At 36.7% G+C, this 20569-nt stretch overlaps 1 protein-coding gene across 6 annotated transcripts in view; it reads left to right on the top strand.

The window, feature by feature from the left end:
- Positions 1-20569, top strand: part of PPP1R12A (protein phosphatase 1 regulatory subunit 12A) — a 162645-nt gene that overhangs the window by 51809 nt on the left and 90267 nt on the right. For all 6 annotated transcript variants that reach the window (XM_025400850.1, XM_025400849.1, XM_025400852.1 and 3 more), the window contains one exon: positions 10631-10761. In XM_025400850.1, the coding sequence (XP_025256635.1) occupies positions 10631-10761 (131 nt within the window). The remainder of the gene's footprint in view (positions 1-10630; positions 10762-20569) is intronic.

The following is a 20569-nucleotide window of genomic DNA, read 5'->3' as shown; positions in this document are numbered from 1 at the left end:
TATTTTGTGGCAGTGCTTTTAGCATTGAATTTATATTAAAATATTTCAAAATCATATAAACAAAAGAACAAGCAGATTTAACATTAATTGCTTTTGGTATTGGTATTTTGTTGGTGTTTCTTATGTCGACTTATAAGTATATACATTTAAAATCAAAATTAACAGTGTTTCATTTATTGGAGAATAGCTATTTCTGTGTTTTAATGTCTTTCAAAGAGCCAGTGTAATCACCTTCTTCAAATGGAGAAACTTTAAAAATTCACAATTTGTCGTGAAAGTCTTTTATCTTCAGTGTCAAAGGATTACGCAAAAGATGGCAGATAAGACCCTCTTCTGGATCTTGTTTACCTCACAGTATTTGGCTTTGCGTCTGTATATACCAGACCTGTTTTTCACTTGTTCTTACACTAAACTCAAGTATATGAGTCACCTCCAGGAAATATTCCCTGACAACCGCCATTCTTTCTTAGTTCTCTTTTCTCAGCTCTCATAAAAAACAGTGGACATATCTGTAATTGTCTTAATCATCTATTTTTGTATTTGTCTTCTGTACTAAATGGTGTCTTGAACTTTCTATTTTTAGCTGTTTACTGACTAAGGTATCACAAATGTCTGTTTTCCAAGCAGAATATCCTAATCATAATTTAATCTTAACCCTTTCCTGTTTTCAAAATCACTTCTCTACACTCTTTCCCTGAATGATTTCAAGTCCCATTGTTTTATTACCTCAATGCAGATAATTCCCAAATTGACATTTTCCTCCCACATTTATTTTCACAGCTCCAGATCTGTATGGTTAGATACATATACAGACACCTATAAATTCAGCGTATCCAAAACAAACAAAGTTGTCATCTTTCTTTTCCCAATCTGCTCCTTGAATCTGTGATGGTTGTCTTCATGAATGGCTTCTTCTTGCATCTTAACTCTTCATATCTTTCATTAAACCTTTCTCATTTTCTCCTAAGCTTCCTCAGTTTCATATGAGTACAGGTATACCTTGGAGATATTGTGGGTTGGGTTCCAGACTACCACAAAAAAGTGAGTCACACAAATTTTTTTGGTTTCTCAGCACATATGAAAGTTGTGTTTACGCTATACCGTAGTCTATTAAATGTAGTGTAGCATTATATCTTGCAAAATCATAATGCTGTAGTACATACCTTAATTTAAAAATGCTTTATTGCTAAAAAAAAAAAAATGCTGGTGATTATGTGAACCTTCAGCCAGTCATAGTCTTTTTGCTGGTGGAGGGTGGTTTTGTTTGTTTTTGACGGAGTCTTGATCTGTCACTTGAGGCTGGAGTGCAATGGCACGATCTCCGCTCAGTGTAAACTCTGCCTCCCAGATTCAAGCAATTCTCCTGCCTCCACCTCCCGAGTAGCTGGGATTACAGGCGCACGCCATCACACCCAACTAATTTTTGTATTTTTAGTAGAGACGGGGTTTCACCATGTTGGTCAGGCTGGTCCCGAACTCCTGATCTGTGATCTGCCCACCTCAGCCTCCCAAAGTGCTAGGATTTCAGGCGTGAGCCACTGCACCCGGCCTGGTGGAGGGTCTTGACTTGATGTTGGCTGCTGATTAATCAGGGTGGTGGTTGCTGAAGGTTGGAGTGGCTGTGACAGTTTCATAAAATAAGGTAAGTTTGCCTCATCAACTGACTCTTCCTCTCATGAAAGATTTCTCTGTAGTATGTGATGCTGTTTGATAGCATTTTTACCCCCAGTAGAACTTCTTTCAGAATTGGAGTCAATCCTCTCAAACCTTGCCACTGTATCAACCAAGTTTATGTCATTTTCTAAACCTTTTATTGCTATTTCAATAGTGTTCACAGTGTCTTCACCAGGAGTAGATTCTCTCTCAAGAAACCACTTGCTTTGCTTGTTGAAGAGAATAACTCCTTATCTATTCAAGCTTTATCATGAGATTGCAGCAATTCAGTCACATCCTCAGGCTCCACTTCTAATTCTTGTTCTCTTGCCATTTATACCACATCTGCAGTTACTTCCTTCACTGAAGTCTTGAATGCCTCAGAGTCATCCATGAGGGTGGGAATCAACTTTCGAACTCCCATTAATGTTGATATTTTGACCTCCTTCCATGAATCACCAATGTTCTTAATAGCATGTAGAATAGTGAATTCTTTCCAAAAGGCTTTCAATTTACTTTGCCAGATCCATCAGAGGAATCACTATCTGTGGCAACTATAGCATTACAAAATGTATTTTTTAAATAAGACATAAAAGTCGAAATTACTCCTTGAGCTGCAGAATGGATGTTTTGTTAGCAGGCATGAAAACAACATTAATCCGGTACATCTCCCATCAGATCCCTTGGATGACCAGGTTCATTGTTGTGAGCAGTAATATTTTGAAAGGAATCTTTTTTTTCTGAGTAATAGGTCTTAATAGTGGGCTTAAAATATTTAGTAAACCATGCTGTAAACAATGTGCTGTAAACACATGCTGTAAACAGATGTGCTGCCATCCAGGCTTTGTTGTTCCATTTATAGAGCACTGGCAGAGTAGATTTAGTGTAATTCTTAAGGGATCTAGGATTTTCGGAATGGGTAATGAGCACTGGCTTCAAACTTAAGGTCACCAGCTGCATTAGCCCCTGAAAAGAGATTCAACCTGTACGTGGAAACTTTGAAGCCAGGCATTGATTTCTCCTCTCAAGGTATAAAAGTGCTACATGTCATCTTCTTCCAGTAGAAGCTGCTTTGTCTACAGTGAAACTCTTATTTTTTAATTGTAGCCACCTTCATCAGTGATTTTAGCTGCATCTTCCAGATGCAGCTTCTCCATCAGCACTTACTGCTTCACCTTGCAGTTGTATAATATGGAGATTGCTTCTTACCTTAAACCTCATGAATTGACTTCTGTTGGCTTCAGACTTTTTTCTTCTGCAGCTTCCTCACCTCTCTTAGGCTTCATAGAATTGAAGAGAGTTGGGACCTTACTCTGGATTAGACTTTGGCTTAAGGGAATGTTGCAGCTAGTTTGGCCTATCCAGGTCACAAAAACTTTCTCCATGTCCGCAGTAAGGCTGCTTTGCTTTCTTACCATTTGTGTGTTCACTGGGTTATTCATTGGTCTAATTTTAATATTGTTATTTCTAAGGGAATAGGGAGACCTCAGGAAAGGGAGAGAGATGGGGAACTGCCGGTTTGTGGAGTGGTCAGAGCATATATATATAAAACATTTATCAATTAAGTTCACCATCTTCTATGAATATGGTTCATGGCACCCCAAAACAATTGAAATAGTAATATCACAGATCACTGATCACAAATCACCATAACAGATCTAGTAATAATGAAAAATTTAAAATATTGTGAGAATTACCAAAATGTGACACGGACATGAGGTAAGTACGTGTTTAGAAAAGTGGCACCAATACACTTGCCTGACACCGGGTTGCCACAAACCTTCAAATTGTAAACAAACAAAAAAAATTCAGTACCCACGAGGCACAGTGAAACTAGGTGTGCCGATATCTGTGCTTGTTTAGACTCTTTCCTCTTATTGCCTCTATGATCTTTCTGAAATACTGATCTGATCATGTCACCCCCTTATTAAAAACTCTAAATAGCTTTTTCAAGCATCATCTTGAAATTCTAAAGTGTTTTTTTCTGCTTTCTTCTACTGCTTACTTGAGCCACTGTTACTGGTGGGAACATAGCAGATTCTGTTCGTGTGTTGAAGTAAAAAGAGGTTGAAAATAATCTGCAGTACAACTACAGTCTTTGCATTGTATTCAAATTTTTTACCACTTAGCCTTATCCTATTTTATAACTTACAAATACTGTCTACCACCAGTGAACATACTGTTTGTGTATTCCATAACTTTTAAAATAAGCAGTGTCTTTGCTCAGTGAGGTTCCTGCCAGTTAATCTGGTAATTGAACTTTTATGTAATCTTCAAAACTATGCTCAAATATGTAGGGACCCATATGGACCCTCTTAGTCACAAAAAGATCTCTTTATGTCCTCAGTGATATTTTAGTACTTTCTATCCACTGCTATTTTAGCCCTTATGTGATCATTGTTATTTATGGACTATCCAACTATATTTTAATGTGATCTTTTACTATGGTCTTGGCATGTATACTTTTTAGTATATATAATATGAAGAGTAGCTAAAGGAAATTAGTGATATTTAGCCGTAAAAAGAGAATATGCTAGAATTCTTAGAGAAAAAAATGTTTTCAGAGTATTTAGAGGTTATCAGTTAAAAGAAGGATTGCATTTGATATGTGGAGCTTGAGGAGGCAAGGCATAGAAGTTAAAGGAATACATATTTTAAGTGATACATAGTAGTCTCAAATGGTAGCCTGTTTTTTGTTTTTTTTTTTTTTAACTTTTTAACTTGAGGTATAGTTTACATTGGTAAAGTATACAACTCTTAAGTATACAATTCAATGAAATTTCACATATGTATATCCCTATGTAAAAATCACCCCAACAAAGATAGGGACATTTCCAACTATACAGAAAGCCCCCTTATGTCCCTCCTGTCATTCTCTCACAGATTTAACCCTGGTTCTAAGTCTTATCACCAGACCTTATTTTATCTGGAAACCTGCAGTATGTATCCTTTTGTACCTGCCTTCTTTACTCATTAGGTATTTATGAATTTCTTTCATGTTGTTGAAGATAACAGTATTTTGTTCTTTTTGTTCAATGTTCTTTTTTAAATCAATTTATAGGATTCTGTTACGTGAATAGTATCTCCCTTCATACACATACACCCAACCCTGTATATTTATTCATTCCATATAACTTTAGTAGATGCTATTAGATAGTTTTCTGAAGTGGTTGTGTGAATTTCATACTTCCACCAGCAATTCCGTCGTTTTCTTTTTTTTTTTTGAGACAGAGTCTTGCTCTGTCGCTCAGGCTTGGAGCTCAGTACCGTGATCTTGGCTCACTGCAACCTCCGCCTCCCAGGTTCAAGCGATTCTCATGCTTCAGCCTCTCAAGTAGCATGTGCAACTGTGCCTGGGTAATTTTTGTATTTTTAGTAGAGACAGAATTCTGCCTTGTTGGCCAGGCTGGTCTTGAACTCCTGACCTCAAGTGATCCACCTGCCTCAGCCTCCCAAAGTGTTGGGATTATAGGCGTGAGCTGCCACACCCAGCCTTGGTTGTTTTTCCACATTACCATTTAATACTTTTTATTTAAGAAATAACTTCTTGAATTTTTTTCATGAAACACCGTCTATTCATTGTAGACATTTTGAAAACGTAGGAAAAATTAAGGAAGAAAATAAAAGTGGGTCTCACAACCATTATTTTTAACCTTCAGAATATATTCTTTTAGTCTTGTATGATTTTTTTTGGTAAAGTTGATATGTTTTGACTGTGTTCCCACCCAAATCTCATCTTGAATTGTAGTTCCCATAATCCCCATGTGCTGTGGGAGGGACCCAGTGGGAGGTAATTGAATGAATCATGGGGGCAGTTACCCCCATGCTGCTGTTCTCACGATAGTGAGTGAGTTCTCACAAGATCTGATGGTTTTATAAGGGACTTTTCCCCTTTTGCTTGGCGCTTCTCCTTGCCGCCGCCATGTGAAGAAGGAGGTGTTTGCTTCTCCTTCCGCCATGATGGTAAGTTTCCTGAGGCTACTCCAGCTATGTGGAACTGTGAGTCAAACCTCTTTCCTTTATAAGTTACTCAGTCTGTGGTATGTCTTTATTAGCAGCATGAGAATGGATTAATATAAAACTTTAAATCACATTAGGCATTAAAAAAAATACATCATGTGTTTTCTCCTATATTCTTTTATCCTTTTCTATTTCCATATTTGCATCCTTTTTAAAAAAAATTTGCTATACCACCTTGAAAACACCCAATCTCATCTCATCTAGGAAGCTAAGCAGGGTTGGATCTGGTTAGTACTTGGATGGGAGACTATTGGGAATACCAAGTGTTATAGGCTTAAAAAAAAAAAAAAAAAAAAAAAAACCCTCTTAATATATTGAGGGCATTTCCCCATATTCTTTTATAAAGATCATTTCTTACTTGCTTGTTGATATTTTTCATTTTAGAAAAACAATCATATTTGTATTACATATAATTATCAAGTAGGGTTTTATATTTTTATACTGAGGATAAAAATCAGGATACAGTTTTGGAGCCTATGGGATTTAAAAAGAGGTTGAGAAAAAAAAGGTGATTAGAATTTCATCAGTATCAGCCAGGTGTGGTGGATCACTTGAGGTCAGGAGTTTGAGACCAGCCAGGCCAGCATGGTGAAACCCCATTTCTACCAAAAATACAAGAATTAGCCGGGCATGGTAGCACACACCTGTAGTTCCAGCTGCCCGGGAAGCTGATGCAAGAGGATTGGTTGAACCCAGGAGGCGGAGGTTGCGGTGGATCACGCTACTGCAGCCTGGGTGACAGAGCAAGACTGTCTCAAAAGAGAAATAATTTAATCAGTATGATTTCTCAAGGAAAGTGAATGATTATGCAAGTCACAGTAAGTCACTCTCTTATCTCAGCATTCTGTAAACTACTTTCTAATACAATATACTTTATATGTTTCTTTGTCATTAAATAGCTGTGATTCTCAAACCTCTTTCTTTTAACCACTGCCCTATGAAAAATAGTTCTTTTCTTGAGCAATATCTGTATCAATGTTGCCTATGTATTTTATCATCTCTTATCTGTAAGGTATGTTCTAGGCACTTTGGAAAACTGCCATAAGCTTGCTTATAACTTGTTCTAGAGGGAAGAATCATAGACACATAATAATTTTAAATATATTAGGGAATTTTTATGATAAATACCCCCACACACACGTCTTCCCTCTACTTGAAATATGAAGACACCAACGCCCAAAAAGATTAAATTACTTGTTCACAGCCACAAAATTTGTGGCACAGCCAGAACTAGAACCTAAAACCAAAAGCTGTGATTCCCTCTCAATGCTTTTACACTTTTTTTTTTCTGAGGTGGAGTCTTGCTCTGTCGCCCAGGCTGGAGTACAGTGATGCGATCTCGGCTCACTGCAACCTCTGCCTCCCAGGGTCAAGCAGTTCTGTCTCAGTCTCCCGAGTAGCTGGTACTACAGGCGTGTGCCAGCATGCCTGGCTAATTTTTTGTATTTTTAGTAGAGACAGGGTTTCACCGTGTTTCCCAGGATGGTGTTGATCTCCTGACCTCGTGATCCACCTGCCTCAGCCTCCCACTTTAAAACTTTTTAGGTATACTGCATAGTGCTTTTCTTGATAGAAACTTTGTCATTTTCTTCCTTAGGGAAATGCTGCTAGAAGCATTTCTTCTGTTTCTGTGGTAGTTAAGGAAAATTTATTTCATTTATACAAGTAATACTTAGTAAGCCCATAGACTGCGTGATATCCTGTTGCAGGTGAGAAATGTGTTGATAAACTAGGAACATCTGTGGAAAGCAGTGTGTTAAGTGTGGGAAAATCTTAGTTTCTGGAACCTGAGCATCTCTGTGAGATTCCCAGCCCTATCATTTCCTGTCTGTGTGACTTATTCAAGCTACTTAATCTCTTTGATTCTTAGCTTCCTCCTACATTCTTTAATTTGTTTATTGAGCCCAAGAACTCATGGTATTGAGGATGCAGCAGAATTCCTGCTCTCAGTAAACTGTCATGCTGGGAGTGGGGTAAACAGATGGTAAATAAATAAGCAAAATATATATAGTTTGTTGCAATAAATGGTATGGAGAAAAATAAAGTAGATACTCAGGATATAAAATGGTGGGGAAGGGGTTGTAATTTTGTGTGCTGTCCAAGTAAGGCAGTACCAAAAAGGTGAGAGTCAAGCAAAGACTTCATTTATGAAATGTGAGTACAATCATATCTTATTTATTCATTGCTTGTGTATAATGCTGATCCATTATATCTCATCAGCCAGCCCCAAACTGCTCTTTCTTAGGTTGAAGTGGCACTTAAGAAGCTCTTTTGTTTTCTCCATTAGTTACAGTCTGACATTAATATCCTTTTTTGTTGTTGTTGATGTGTTTTCAGTCCTAGAAAACAGTTTTTTTCCCCAAATATAAACAAACAGGAACTTCCTTTGGTGGTTAAGTGCTGTGTTGGTGTTTAAGCCTCTTTTAAGGGGATGGGTAGATAAAGTAATGGTCTATGTGTTAGAACCACTTTTTAAATGACACATAAATTTTTATTACTTTCAACAGCTCCTTAAAATATCCTTCCAGATTCTTAATAAACTTGGGCTTTTTATACATTTAAACGGGTAGCACATGAATTTTCCAGCAAAGATCTTTTGGCAATAAACCAAAGATGACAGTGTAAATTAATTTGTCTACTGATCAATTTATTAGAGATACTTTTAGAGTACAGAGATGATAATCATCAGCCCCCATACTCCTAGTATTAGTTGTTTATCATAGATAGGAAATAGCAACTATTTAGTTCATTTACTCAATTTTAACCAAATTAGGAAAAAAAAGGCCACTTGCCCTCTGGGCAGATAGTGGCTTTGTGTGAATTAGGAGGGAAAAAAACTTTTCATGTTAAAGGCTCCTTGAGTGGTTTTCATCCCATCTTCCTAATCCCCCAAGTCAAATACATGGCACAGACTTTACATTCTTGGGCAGAAGTCCTGGTAATACATGGGGATTGCATCTCAGGAGAGACAATAGGATGATGTTCATGAATAGTGCCAATTCCAGAAAGCCTCCCCATGGTAAATGGAGTATGTTTATGAATACAACCTATCTCATAGGACAGGTATAAAGTATTATATTCACATACAGATATATCCCTAATCTGAAAATTATGGAGTTTAGATTCTAGTAGAGGTAGAGGATAGATATAAATAAGAAAATTGTGGCTATTGATATTATTGTTAATGTGATAGAGTACTAGGAATTACTTTAAAAGGATGTCCAGGAGGGCCTTCCTGAAGAAGAAACATCTGCATTGAGATTTGTTTGATGAAAAGGAATCAGCATGCTTAGATCTGGGGGCAGAGCATTCCTGACAGTGAGAACTGCAAGAACAAAGGCTCTGAGGTACCACCTGGTCAAGGAATAGTAAGGTCCCTATTGTGGCTGGAACAGAGTGATTTTAGGAACAGTTGTGGAGAACAATGAGTACCTTGGAGTGGGTTTTTGTGAGAATAATGTATGTAAATCATAGATAAAGCACCTCTCATACTGCCTGGCACAAAGCAAGCATTTGATAAAAGTTCCCTTATTTACTTTAAGACTGTAGTTCTCAAAATTTTTTTATTTTAGGACTTCTTTATACTCTTAAGAATTATTGAAGATTCCAATGAGCTTTTGTTTCTGTAGGTGAATATTTACAGTCTTATAGTTTAAAACCAGGGATTCATTTAAAAATAACAATGATTTACCCCTGTTACCAAATGACATTTTTAAAGTAACTAATTCATTTTTTCTTGGTTTAAAACTGAGGATTTAAAACACTATTTATTTAAAAATAACAGCGATTTACCCGCGTTACCAAATAACGTTTTTTAATTAAAATAATTCGTTTTTTCTTGAAAGTTTGAGTTTATTATTGGCAACAAATACACTGTTAATTGCTTTTCTTGAAGTGACAAGACTCATTTTGTTCATTTGCAAGAAAAGATCTCCCAAAAATCAAAGTTAGACTAACTGTAGTTTGTCATTTTAAGTAGACATAATGTTACATGGAAAAGTGGCTAAGTCAGCTTACATCTCAATCTCACAAGTGCTTTTCATCAAGACAACCATCATACTTGGAAGAGGTGCTTTAACATATACTTCCCATAGAGAATATAAAAAAGACCTGTGTACAAGGGCCAAGGTTTAACACGTACTGCTTTGTCAAAGACGTGTATGAGTGAAAATTGCTGCCCCCCAACCACCACTTTTTTTGGAGACAGGGTCTCTGTTGCCCAGGTTGGAGTGCAGTGGTGTGATCATAGCTCATTGCAGCCCAGGCTGGAGTGCAGTGGTGTGATCATAGCTCACTGCAGCCTTGAACTCAAGCTCAAGCGATCCACCTGCCTCAGCCTCCCAAGTAGATGGGATTACAGGCATGAGCCACTGTGCTTGGCAATTTTTTTTTTTAATTATGAGTACCAAGTGTTCGATACAGTGACTGTTAATAGAGGTGGGTTTTTTTGGTTTTTGGTTTTTTTTTTTGGCCACTGCCGTTATTTGTGCTAAAGCACATGCAGTTTTACAGCTGGTACTTTTATACCATCAAGTGTACATGTCAACAAAGTAAAAAAGGGAAATGACATCTTAGTTTTATCTTGAAAACAGTTTTGCCCTAATCAACTCCCTAAAAGAATCTACTCCCCCTTCCCCCAGCAGACAACATTTTTGGGAACCACTGCTGTAGAGACTATTATTATACTTAATTATAATGTCTTCATTTTAATAGGTACTTGTTATCCGAATTGGGTTGCCATAAAGAGTCTAGTCTGTTGTATGTGTACCTAAGCAAGGACTCTTACAATTTAGTGTCATTGGTGTGTTTGATGGAGTATAGTCAAAATAGCAGGAGATTTATTTACAGAGAATATTTGTATTATAAAAGCTACAAAGTAGGAATTTTATTCTATTGATATATTATTTGGAGGGTTAATTTGTATTTTTTCCAATCTTGCTTTCTGTTTTGTTTTTAGGCTTGCATTGATGACAATGTTGATATGGTGAAGTTTCTGGTAGAAAATGGAGCAAATATTAATCAACCTGATAATGAAGGCTGGATACCACTACATGCAGCAGCTTCCTGTGGATATCTTGATATTGCAGAGTAAGCCAGTTCTCTGTTTTAATTTTATTCTAATACTATTTGAGAGACCTGAGTGTTTATTGAAATGATAAAGATAAATGAGTGAACTCTTATAATACTTGAATTCATGAAAATTATTCTTCCAAGAAAGAAAATAAGTGGTTATTGGGAATCCATATATTCTCAGAATCAGATCTTCTTTCTGTCTTCCCACCCTCTTTGGCCTTTGGTACTTTGTATTAATATTAGTAATTGTACACGTTCTCTGTCTCCATCTTTTTTCTTTTGAGTACGGCTGGAGCATTGTCAAATGATTCAGGGTTAATACTTAGCAGTCGAACCCATTCCTTTATAATCATAAAATTGGCAACTGGGTTACTTGCTATAGGGAGAATATGATACATAGTTCTCCAGTGAGCCTGTTTACTTAGTTTTTCTGAAGATTGTCTTTTTTAAAAAATACATGTTTTAGAAAATTCTGTGAGAAATAGTCATTGTATTCTCTACTACCTTTAATGTGTGGGTACATATTAAAAACATCTGATTGTTTTAAGCATTTAACAATGGAAGTGTAGATATCTTGAAAAATAATTTTTTCATTAAATTATTTTTCTTGTTACTATCTGTCCACACAGTAAACAGTTGTGTTGTCTCTCTGCTCATATCAAAGCTTATCAATGAATAAATATTAAACATGAGAATTCTACTCTGTAAATATCTTAATAAGCCTTCATAGTTTTATCTCTATACATTTTACTTTTTTTCCCCGTTTGTACTGGAGATACAATATCTAAATTTCAAGGCAGAAACTGTATGGTGAAATGAAAAGTGGGCCTGGGAATGGTAAGGTCTGAATTACCTGAATTTTATTACTGACTCTGCCACTTACTATACGACATCTTTCCATAATTTGTTTCCTCTTTCTGAGCCGTAATTTTTTTGTATATAAACTGAGGAAGTCTTTTTCCCATTGCAAAACAGCAGTAGTTGTTCACACTTAACAATCATGATTCTCAAGTTCTTTACTTCCTTTTTGGACTTTTCCTGCTCAATAGAAGACTTAAATCTCTTCATAGAAAAAAAAAATAAACCGGTTAATTATGTATTTATCTTTATACTTAATGATTAGGCTCTGGAGTTAATTGATATGGAATATGTATGCCTCCTGAATCACTATCAAGGAGTTGGCAAGTTGTTTAATTTTTCTAGGCTTTAGTTTTCTCCTCTATAAAGTAATATTTCCTAGGTTTGTTGTGAGGATTAACTGAAGTAATTCATCAAACATAGGACCTGGCTCATAGGAAATAGTACATGTTAACTTTTGACCATTACCTTTTGTATCTACACTGGGAAAATGAAAACTCAACCTCTTTCTTCAGATGTTTAATTCTTATGTTTCCTTTTTGTATTCATGTTTCTGAGTTTGAAAAGACAATATTAATTGTCTTGAATAATTTCTTTGCATAGACTTGATTAGGTCACAGACCTATTGTGTAAGTTGGAATGCTTTTAGCTGCAAGTAATAGAATACCCAATTTAAAATTACCTAAAGAATAATGGTACTTGTTATACAGGATAAAATATCATTTAGAGGAAGGACATTTAGATTTATTAAGCAGCTCAGTGATGTCAGCAAGGACCTGGGATCTTTCAGTTTTTTCTTCTGCATTTCCCAAAAATGGATCTTATTCTTAGCCTTCTCCCCTCATGGTTACAAGGTGATTGCAACAACTCTAGAATTGTGTTTTACATATCCACATCCAAAAGCAAATAAAAAATGGATTGCGAGTAGAAAATATTCTCTCCATATTCTGTGTACATCAAAGAGGAAAACCTTTCCAAGGGAACCCTCCAGTTGCTGAAGACATCCCATAATGAGACTTCTTTTAGCCTGGTCCTGGTCATTTGTCCATGTTGTAGCTAGGAAAAGTAAATATCTTGGCATATTCAGCTTTTACATGCTAGTATATAAGAAGCATGAGGAGAAAGGTAAGCAGTTTGTTGCAGTTGCTAATATTATCAGTAGGGTGACTATTACTTTCATTTTTTGGAGAGTGGGATATAGAATATATGCTTTACAGGACTTGTACAAACAAAAGTGACCTTTTGGGGCCAAGGTTGACTATAGTTGCTAGTCTAATTACTTTAGTTTGAATTTATGACTGTGCTATAGACTATGGAGTTTCCTGGAACCAGATTAAAATTAGAAGAATAAGTTTTCCTTTTTATTCTTTCTGCCACATGAGATCTTTTTTACAATAATGACTTTTTATAAAGGGCAGTTTAACTCTAGCATATACTGGATGATTTGTTAAGGTGATGATAGCCCAAAATCCTTCCAAATGCTCAATTATTTTTATCGGCATAATCTCTTTTAGCAGGCTGGGCATGGTGGCTCATGCCTGTAATCCCAGCACTTTGGGAGGCTTCGCTTGAGCTCAGGAGTTCGAGACCAGCCTGGGCAACATGACAAAACCCCAGGTCTGCAAAACATACAGAAAAATTAGCCAGGCACAATGATGTGCACGTGTAGTCCCAAATACTCTTGAGGCTAAGGCAGGAGAATTGCTTGAGCCTGGGAGGCAGAGGTTGCAGTAAGTTAAAATAGCACCATTGCACTTAAGCCTGGGTGACAAGAGTAACACCCTGTTTCAAAAAAAAAAAAAAAAGAAAGAAATACATTAAAAACACCTCTTTCAGCAGTTAATTTCACTAATGATTAAGTGAAATTATTGAAACCCTAGTTTTCTTGGGTATAGAAAAATAATATTCTGGTGGCCTAATCGATAGGGTGAAGATAGTCTACAGATCAGAATGTTTTATAGGAATGAAAGAAAGCACTTGTAATAATAATAATAATAATAATAATAATAATAATGTAGACAATAGTTACAAACCAGGGGATAGGAAACTGGGGCATATGGTCACTGTGCTAACTGAAGTATTTTGGAGTTAAATTTGTTGCAAATCCTAGTTCTCCCATTCACTGGCTTTGTGTCCTTGACCAATCTACTTAGTCTCAATAATTTAAGATTATTTGTAAAATTGGAAAGATCTAGGTTCTTCCTGAGCCTTTTTTCTCATACTGCATTCCACTTCACATTTTTCACTCTGTCAATACTGGACTACTTTTAGTTCCCCAACATTCCCTACTGGTTTACATCAGTGTGTCTTTTTTCATAATAGTTTATTTGCCTGCTGTTGCATTACTTGAGCAGCTTCTACCAAACTCTAAAGATGCAGTTTGTATAAGGGTCATTTCCTCCAGGAAGTGTGTCTGATGTTCTTGGCAAATTCATCATCATCATCTCTAACACATCAGTTGTTTGTTTATATGCTTCTTCACTAACTACATTTATGCACAGAATAGTAGTAAATCATCCGTATTGATATGTGCAGTTAAGCCTAGATTCATTTACTCTGAGGATTTGAGGATGATTAGGATACATTGAGTTCCAAATTTTTAACCTCTGTTGGAAATAGTAGAACAAAGAATGTCAGATTACAGTTTCATTTCTAGACATTTAACAATTTTACATTTGGCCTGTAGCGTAATTGAAACCAAGTGAATAGACCAGATGAATGATGGCTGTTCATATTGTGGCTCAATTATCTCACATTTTCACCAAAATAATTACCCTTAACTTTTGCTTATTCTTAACAAGGTAGAAGTCCTAGGGAAAACTAAAAATACAGATTATTTAATAATGCCCTTTATTCAGAGTAGAATGGAGGACAAGTAAATGAGGTGAGTTTGTGGAGCCTGATTTTATGTTCAGCATATGCATTGTTTTAATAAATACTATCTTGAGTTTTTCATTCTTAAGAATATTATTACTTTAACATGTTTTTAAAATTATGCAATCAGTAAATATTTAAGCACCTACTGTATATATCATGTCAGATACTAAAATGTATGCATTAACATCATTCTTTTCCTTTGGGGTGCTGCATCAGTATTATGGGCGGAATAGTGTCACCCAAAATTCTTAGTTGAAATCCTAACCTCCAGTACCTCAGAATGTGATTCTATTTAGAGAAGGGGCCTTTAAAGGGATGATTAAGCTAAAATGAAGCCGACAGAATTGTTTCTGATCCAGTCTGGCTGGTTTTCTTATAAGAGGAAGACATTTGGACACAAAAAGAGACACCAGGGTCCCTCTCATAGAGAGGAAAGAAACCATGTGAACAAACAAGAAGGCAGCCATCTACCAAGCAAGGAGAGAGGCCTGTGAGGAAACCAAAGCTGCTGACACATTGATCTTGGACTTCTAGGCCCCAGAACTGTGAGAAAATAATATTTCTATTGTTTAAGCCACTCAGTGTGTGGCATTTTATTATGGTAGTCCTAGCAAACTAATATGAGTAGTATAAACTTTCCACTATCACATCAAGGCATACTCTTCCTTAAAAATTAGAGTGTTAATGTCATTGGCTATGGATTAGAAATAAAATGAAACAGTATGACTTTGGACATACTAGAAAAGGCAAATGATTTTAGGGCCCAAGAACCCATGTATGCAACTTATTGTTCCAATCTTGAATTATCAATTAGTTATACATCTATGGCATAAATTATAATTGAATTACTATGCGCAAAGCATTGAAAACCAAGTTCTTTGAAGAAATAATTAGATGAAAACATAGGAACTATACAATGGTAACATTTTAATTGTCATTCTTTTTTATTTATTAGTTGGAATATTTTTGTAAAAGAAACTTTCTCATCTCTGCTATTTGGTTACCCTTTGTATTAGTTCATTCTCATGCTGTTGTAAAAAACTGCCCAAGACTGGGTAATTTATAAAGGAACAAGGTTTAATTGACTCACAGTTTCACAGGGCTGGGGAAGCCTCAGGAAACTTAACAATCACGGTGGAAGGGGAAGCAAACACATTCTTCTTCACATGGCGGCAGGAAGGGACAATGCCAAGCAAAGGAGGAAAAGCCCCTTATAAAATCATCACATCTCATGAGAACTCACTCACTGTCACAAGAACAGAAGCATAGGGGTAACCGCCCCTATGATTCACTTACCTGCCTCTGGGTTCCTCCTACAACACATGGGGCTTATGGAAACTACAATTCAAGATGAGATTTGGGTGAGGACACAGCCAAACCATATTACTTCAGTACAATTTTTATAGGGGAGATAGAATATATTATTTCTCCTTATATACTGGCTTTTTAAATAATGAATTTCCTTGCTATCTACCTTCAGTAGGGACTAATTTTTTTTTCTAGTTTAAGTAATATTAGGAGCTCATGCATTTTCTATTTTATTTTATTTGTATGATACTTTAAGTTCTGGGTTACATGTGCAGAACGTGCAATTTTGTTACACAGAAATATATATGCCATGATGATGTGCCGCACCCATCAACCCATCACCTACATTAGGTATTTCTCCTAATGTTATCCCTCCCCTAGCCCCCCACCCCCTGCAGGCCCTGGTGTGTGATGTTCCCATCCCTGTGTACATGTGTTCTTATTGTTCAACTCCCACTTATGAGTGAGAACATGTGGTGTTTGGTTTTCTGATCTTGTAATAGCTTGTTGAGAATGATGGTTTCCAGCTTTATCCAGGTCCCTGAAGGGACATGAACTCATCCTTTTTTATGGCTGCACAATATTCCATGGTGTATATATGCCACATTTTCTTAATCCAGTCTATCATTGATTGGCATTTGGGTTGGTTTCAAGTCTTTTCTATTGAATAGTGCTACAGTGAACATACGTGTGCCTGTGTCTTTATCCTAGGATGATTTATAATCCTTTGGGTGTATGCCCAGTAATGAGATTGCTAGGTCAAATGGTATTTCTGGTTCTAGACCCTTGAGGAATCACCACACTGTCTTCCACAGTAGTTGAACTAATTTACACTCCCACCAAGAGTGTAAAGGCATTCCTATTTTTCCACAATCTCTCCAGCACCTGTTGTTTCCTGACTTTTTAATGATCGCCATTCTAACTGTCGTGAGATGGTATCTCATTGTGGTTTTGATTTGTATTTCTCTAATTACCAGTGATGATGAGCGTTTTTTCATATGTCTGTTGGCTGCGTAAATGTCTTTTTTTGAGAAATGCCTGTTCATATCCTTTGTCCGTTTTTTGATGGAGTTGTTTGCTTTTTTCTTGTAAATTTGTTTAAGTTCTTTGTAGATTCTGGATATTAGCCCTTTGTCAGATGGATAGATTGCAAAAATTTTCTCCCGTTCCGTAAGTTGCCTGTTCACTCTGATGATAGTTTCTTTTGCTGTGCACAGTATCTTTAATTAGATACCATTTGTCAATTTTGGCTTTTGTTGCCATTGCTTTTGGTGTTTTAGACATGAATTCTTTGCCCATGAATTCTTTATGCCTATGTCCTGAATGGTATTGCCCAGTTTTTTTTCCTAGAATTTTAATGATTTTAGGTCCTACGTTTAAGTCTTTGATCCATCTTGAGTTGATTTTTGTATAAGGTGTAAAGAAGGGGTCCAGTTTCAGTTTTCTGCATATGGCTGGCCAGTTTTCCCAACACCATTTATTAAATAGGGAATCTTTCCCCCATTGCTTGTGTGTGTCAGGTTTGTCAAAGATCAGATGTTGATAGATGTATGGTGTTATTTCTGAGGCCTCCATTCTATTCCCTTGGTCTGTATATCTGTTTTGGTACCAGTATCATGCTGTTTTGGTTACTGTAGCCTTCCAGTAAAGTTTGAAGTCAGGTAGTGTGATACCTGCAGCTTTGTTCTTCTTGCCCAGGATTGTCTTGGCTATGCCGGCTCTTTTTTGGTTCCATATGAAGTTTAAAGTAGTTTTTTCCAATTCTGTGAAGAAAGTCAGTGGTAGCTTGATGGGGATAGCATTGAATCTATAAATTACTTTGTGTAGTAAGGCCATTTTCATGATATTGATTCTTTTTATCCATGAGCATGGAATGTTTTTCCATTTGTTTGTGTTCTCTCTTATTTCCTGGAGCAGTGGTTGGTAGTTCTCCTTGAAGAGGTCCTTCACATCCCTTATAAGTTATAAATTGTATTCCTAGGTATTTTATTCTCTTAGTAGCAATTGTGAATGGGAGTTCACTCATGATTTGGCTGTCTGTTTGTCTGTTATTGGTGTATAGGAATGCTTGTGATTTTTGCACATTGGTTTTGTATCCTGAGACTTTGCTGAAGTTGCTTATCAGCTTAAGGAGATTTTGGGCTAAGACGATGGGGTTTTCTAAATATACAATCTTGTCGTCTGTAAACAGAGACAATATGACTTCATCTCTTCCTATTTGAATACGCTTTATTGCTTTCTCTTGCCTGATTGCCCTGGCCAGAACTTCCAATACTATGTTGAAAAGGAGTGGTGAGAGAGGGCATCCTTGTCTTGTGCAGGTTTTCAAAGGGAATGCTTCCAGTTTTTGCCCATTCAATATAATATTGGCTGTGGGTTTGTCATAAATAGCTCTTATTATTTTGAGATATGCTCCATCAATACCTAGTTTATTGAGAGTTTTTAGCATGAAAGCCTGTTAAATTTTATCAAAGGCCTTTTCTACATCTATTGAGATAATCATGTGGTTTTTGTCGTTGGTTCTCTTTATGTGATGGATTACATTTATTGATTTGCATATATTGAACCAGCCTTGCATCCCAGGGATGAAGCCGACTTGATTGTGGTTTATAAGCTTTTTGATGTGCTGCTGGATTCGGTTTGCCAGTATTTCACTGAGGGTTTTCACATCGATGTTCATAAGGGATGTTGGCCTAAAATTCTCTTTTTTTGTTGTGTGTCTGCCAGGCTTTGGTATCAGGATGATGCTGGCCTCATAAAATGAGTTAGGGAGGATTGCGTCTTTTTCTGTTGATCAGAATAGTTTCAGAAGGAATGGTACCAGCTCCTCTTTGTACCTCTGGTAGAATTTGGCTATGAATCCATCTGGTCCTGGACTTTTTTTGGTTCGTAGGCTATTATTGCCTCAATTTCAGAACCTGTTATTGGTCTATTCAGAGATTCAACTTCTTCCTGGTTTAATCTTGGGAGGGTGTATGTGTCCAGGAATTTATCCATTTCTTATGGATTTTCTAGTTTATTTGTATAGAAGTGTTTATTGCATTCTCTGATGGTAGTTTGTATTTCTGTGGGATCAGTGACGATGACCACTTCATCATTTTTTATTGTGTCTTTTGGATGCTTCTCTCTTTTCTTTATTAGTCTTGCTAGTGGTCTATCTATTTTGTTGATCTTTTCAAAAAGCCATTGATTTTTTTGAAGGCTTTTTTTTCTGTCTCTGTCTCCTTCAGTTCTACTCTGATCTTAGCTATTTCTTGTCTTCTGCTAGCTTTTGAATTTGTTTGCTCTTGTTTCTCTAGTTGTTTTAATTGTGATGTTAGGCTGTCAATTTTAGATCGCTCCTGCTTTTCTTGTGGGCATTTAGTGCTATACATTTCCCTCTATATACTGCTTTAAATGTGTCCCAGAGATTCGGGTGCATTGTGTCTCATTGGTTTCAAAGAACATCTTTATTTCTACCTTCATTTTGTTATTTACCCTTTTGTCATTCAGGAGCAGGGTGTTCAGTTTCCATGCAGTTGTGTGGTTTTGAGTGAGTTTCTTAATCCCAAGTTCTAATTTGATTGCACTGTGGTCTGAGAGACAGTTTATTGTGATTTCTGTTCTTTCACATTTGCTGAGAAGTGTTTTACTTCCAATTATGTGGTCAGTTTTAGAATAAGGGCCTTGTGGTGCTGAGAAGAATGTATATTCTGTTGATTTGCGGTGGAGAGTTCCGTAGATGTCTATTAGGTGTGCTTGATCCAGAGCTGAGTTCAAGTCCTGGATATCCTTGTTAATTTTCTGTCTCGTTGATCTGTTTAATATTGACATCGGGGTGTTAAAAGTCTCCCACTATTACTGTGTGTGAGTCTAAGTCTCTTTGTATGTCTCTAAGAACTTGCTTTATGTATCTGAGTGCTCCTGGATGCATATATATTTAAAATAGTTAGCTCTTCTTGTTGAATTGATCCCTTTACCATTATGTAATGGCCTTCTTTGTCTCTTTTGATCTTTGATGGTTTTGAAGTCTGTTTTATCAGAGACCAGGATTGTAAACCCTGCTTTTTTTTTTTTTTTTTTTTTTTTTTTGGCTTTCAGTTTGCTTGGTAGATCTTCCTCCATCCCTTTATTTTTAGCCTATGTGTGTCTTTTCACGTGAGATGGGTCTCCTGAATACAGCACACTGATTGGTCCATTTACATTTAAGGTTAATATTGTTAGATGTGAATTTGATCCTGTCATGATGCCAGCTGGTAATTTTGCCCATTAATTGATGCAATTTCTTCATAGTGTCGATGGTCTTTATAGTTTGGCATGTTTTTGCAGTGGCTGGTACCAATTGTTCCTTTCCATGTTTAGTGCTTCCTTCAGGAGCTCTTGTAAGGCAAGTGCTTTTGCTTGTCTGTAAAGGATTTTATTTCTCCTTTGTTCATGAAGCTTAGTTTCGCTGGATATGAAATCCTGGGTTGAAAATTCTTTTCTTTAAGAATGTTGAATATTGGCCCCCACTCCTTTCTGGCTTGTAGGGTTTCTGCCAAGAGATCTGCTGTTAGTCTGATGGGCCTCCCTTTGTGTGTAACCCAACCTTTCTCTCTGGCTGCCCTTAACATTTTTTCCTTCATTTCAACCTTGGTGAATCTGACAATTGTGTGTCTTGGAGTTACTCTTCTCGAGGAGTATATTTGTGGTGTTCTCTGTACTTCCTGAATTTGAATGTTGTCCTGCCTTGCTAGATTGGGGAAGGTCTCCTAGATAATATCCTGAAGAGTGTTTTCCAGCTTGTTTCCATTCTCCCCGT

Source organism: Theropithecus gelada, chromosome 11 (genome assembly GCF_003255815.1).
Source record: "Theropithecus gelada isolate Dixy chromosome 11, Tgel_1.0, whole genome shotgun sequence".
Classification (NCBI taxonomy): Eukaryota; Metazoa; Chordata; class Mammalia; order Primates; family Cercopithecidae; genus Theropithecus; species Theropithecus gelada.
Note: the sequence above shows the minus strand (reverse complement) of the source record. Positions and strands in the feature narration are given on the sequence as shown.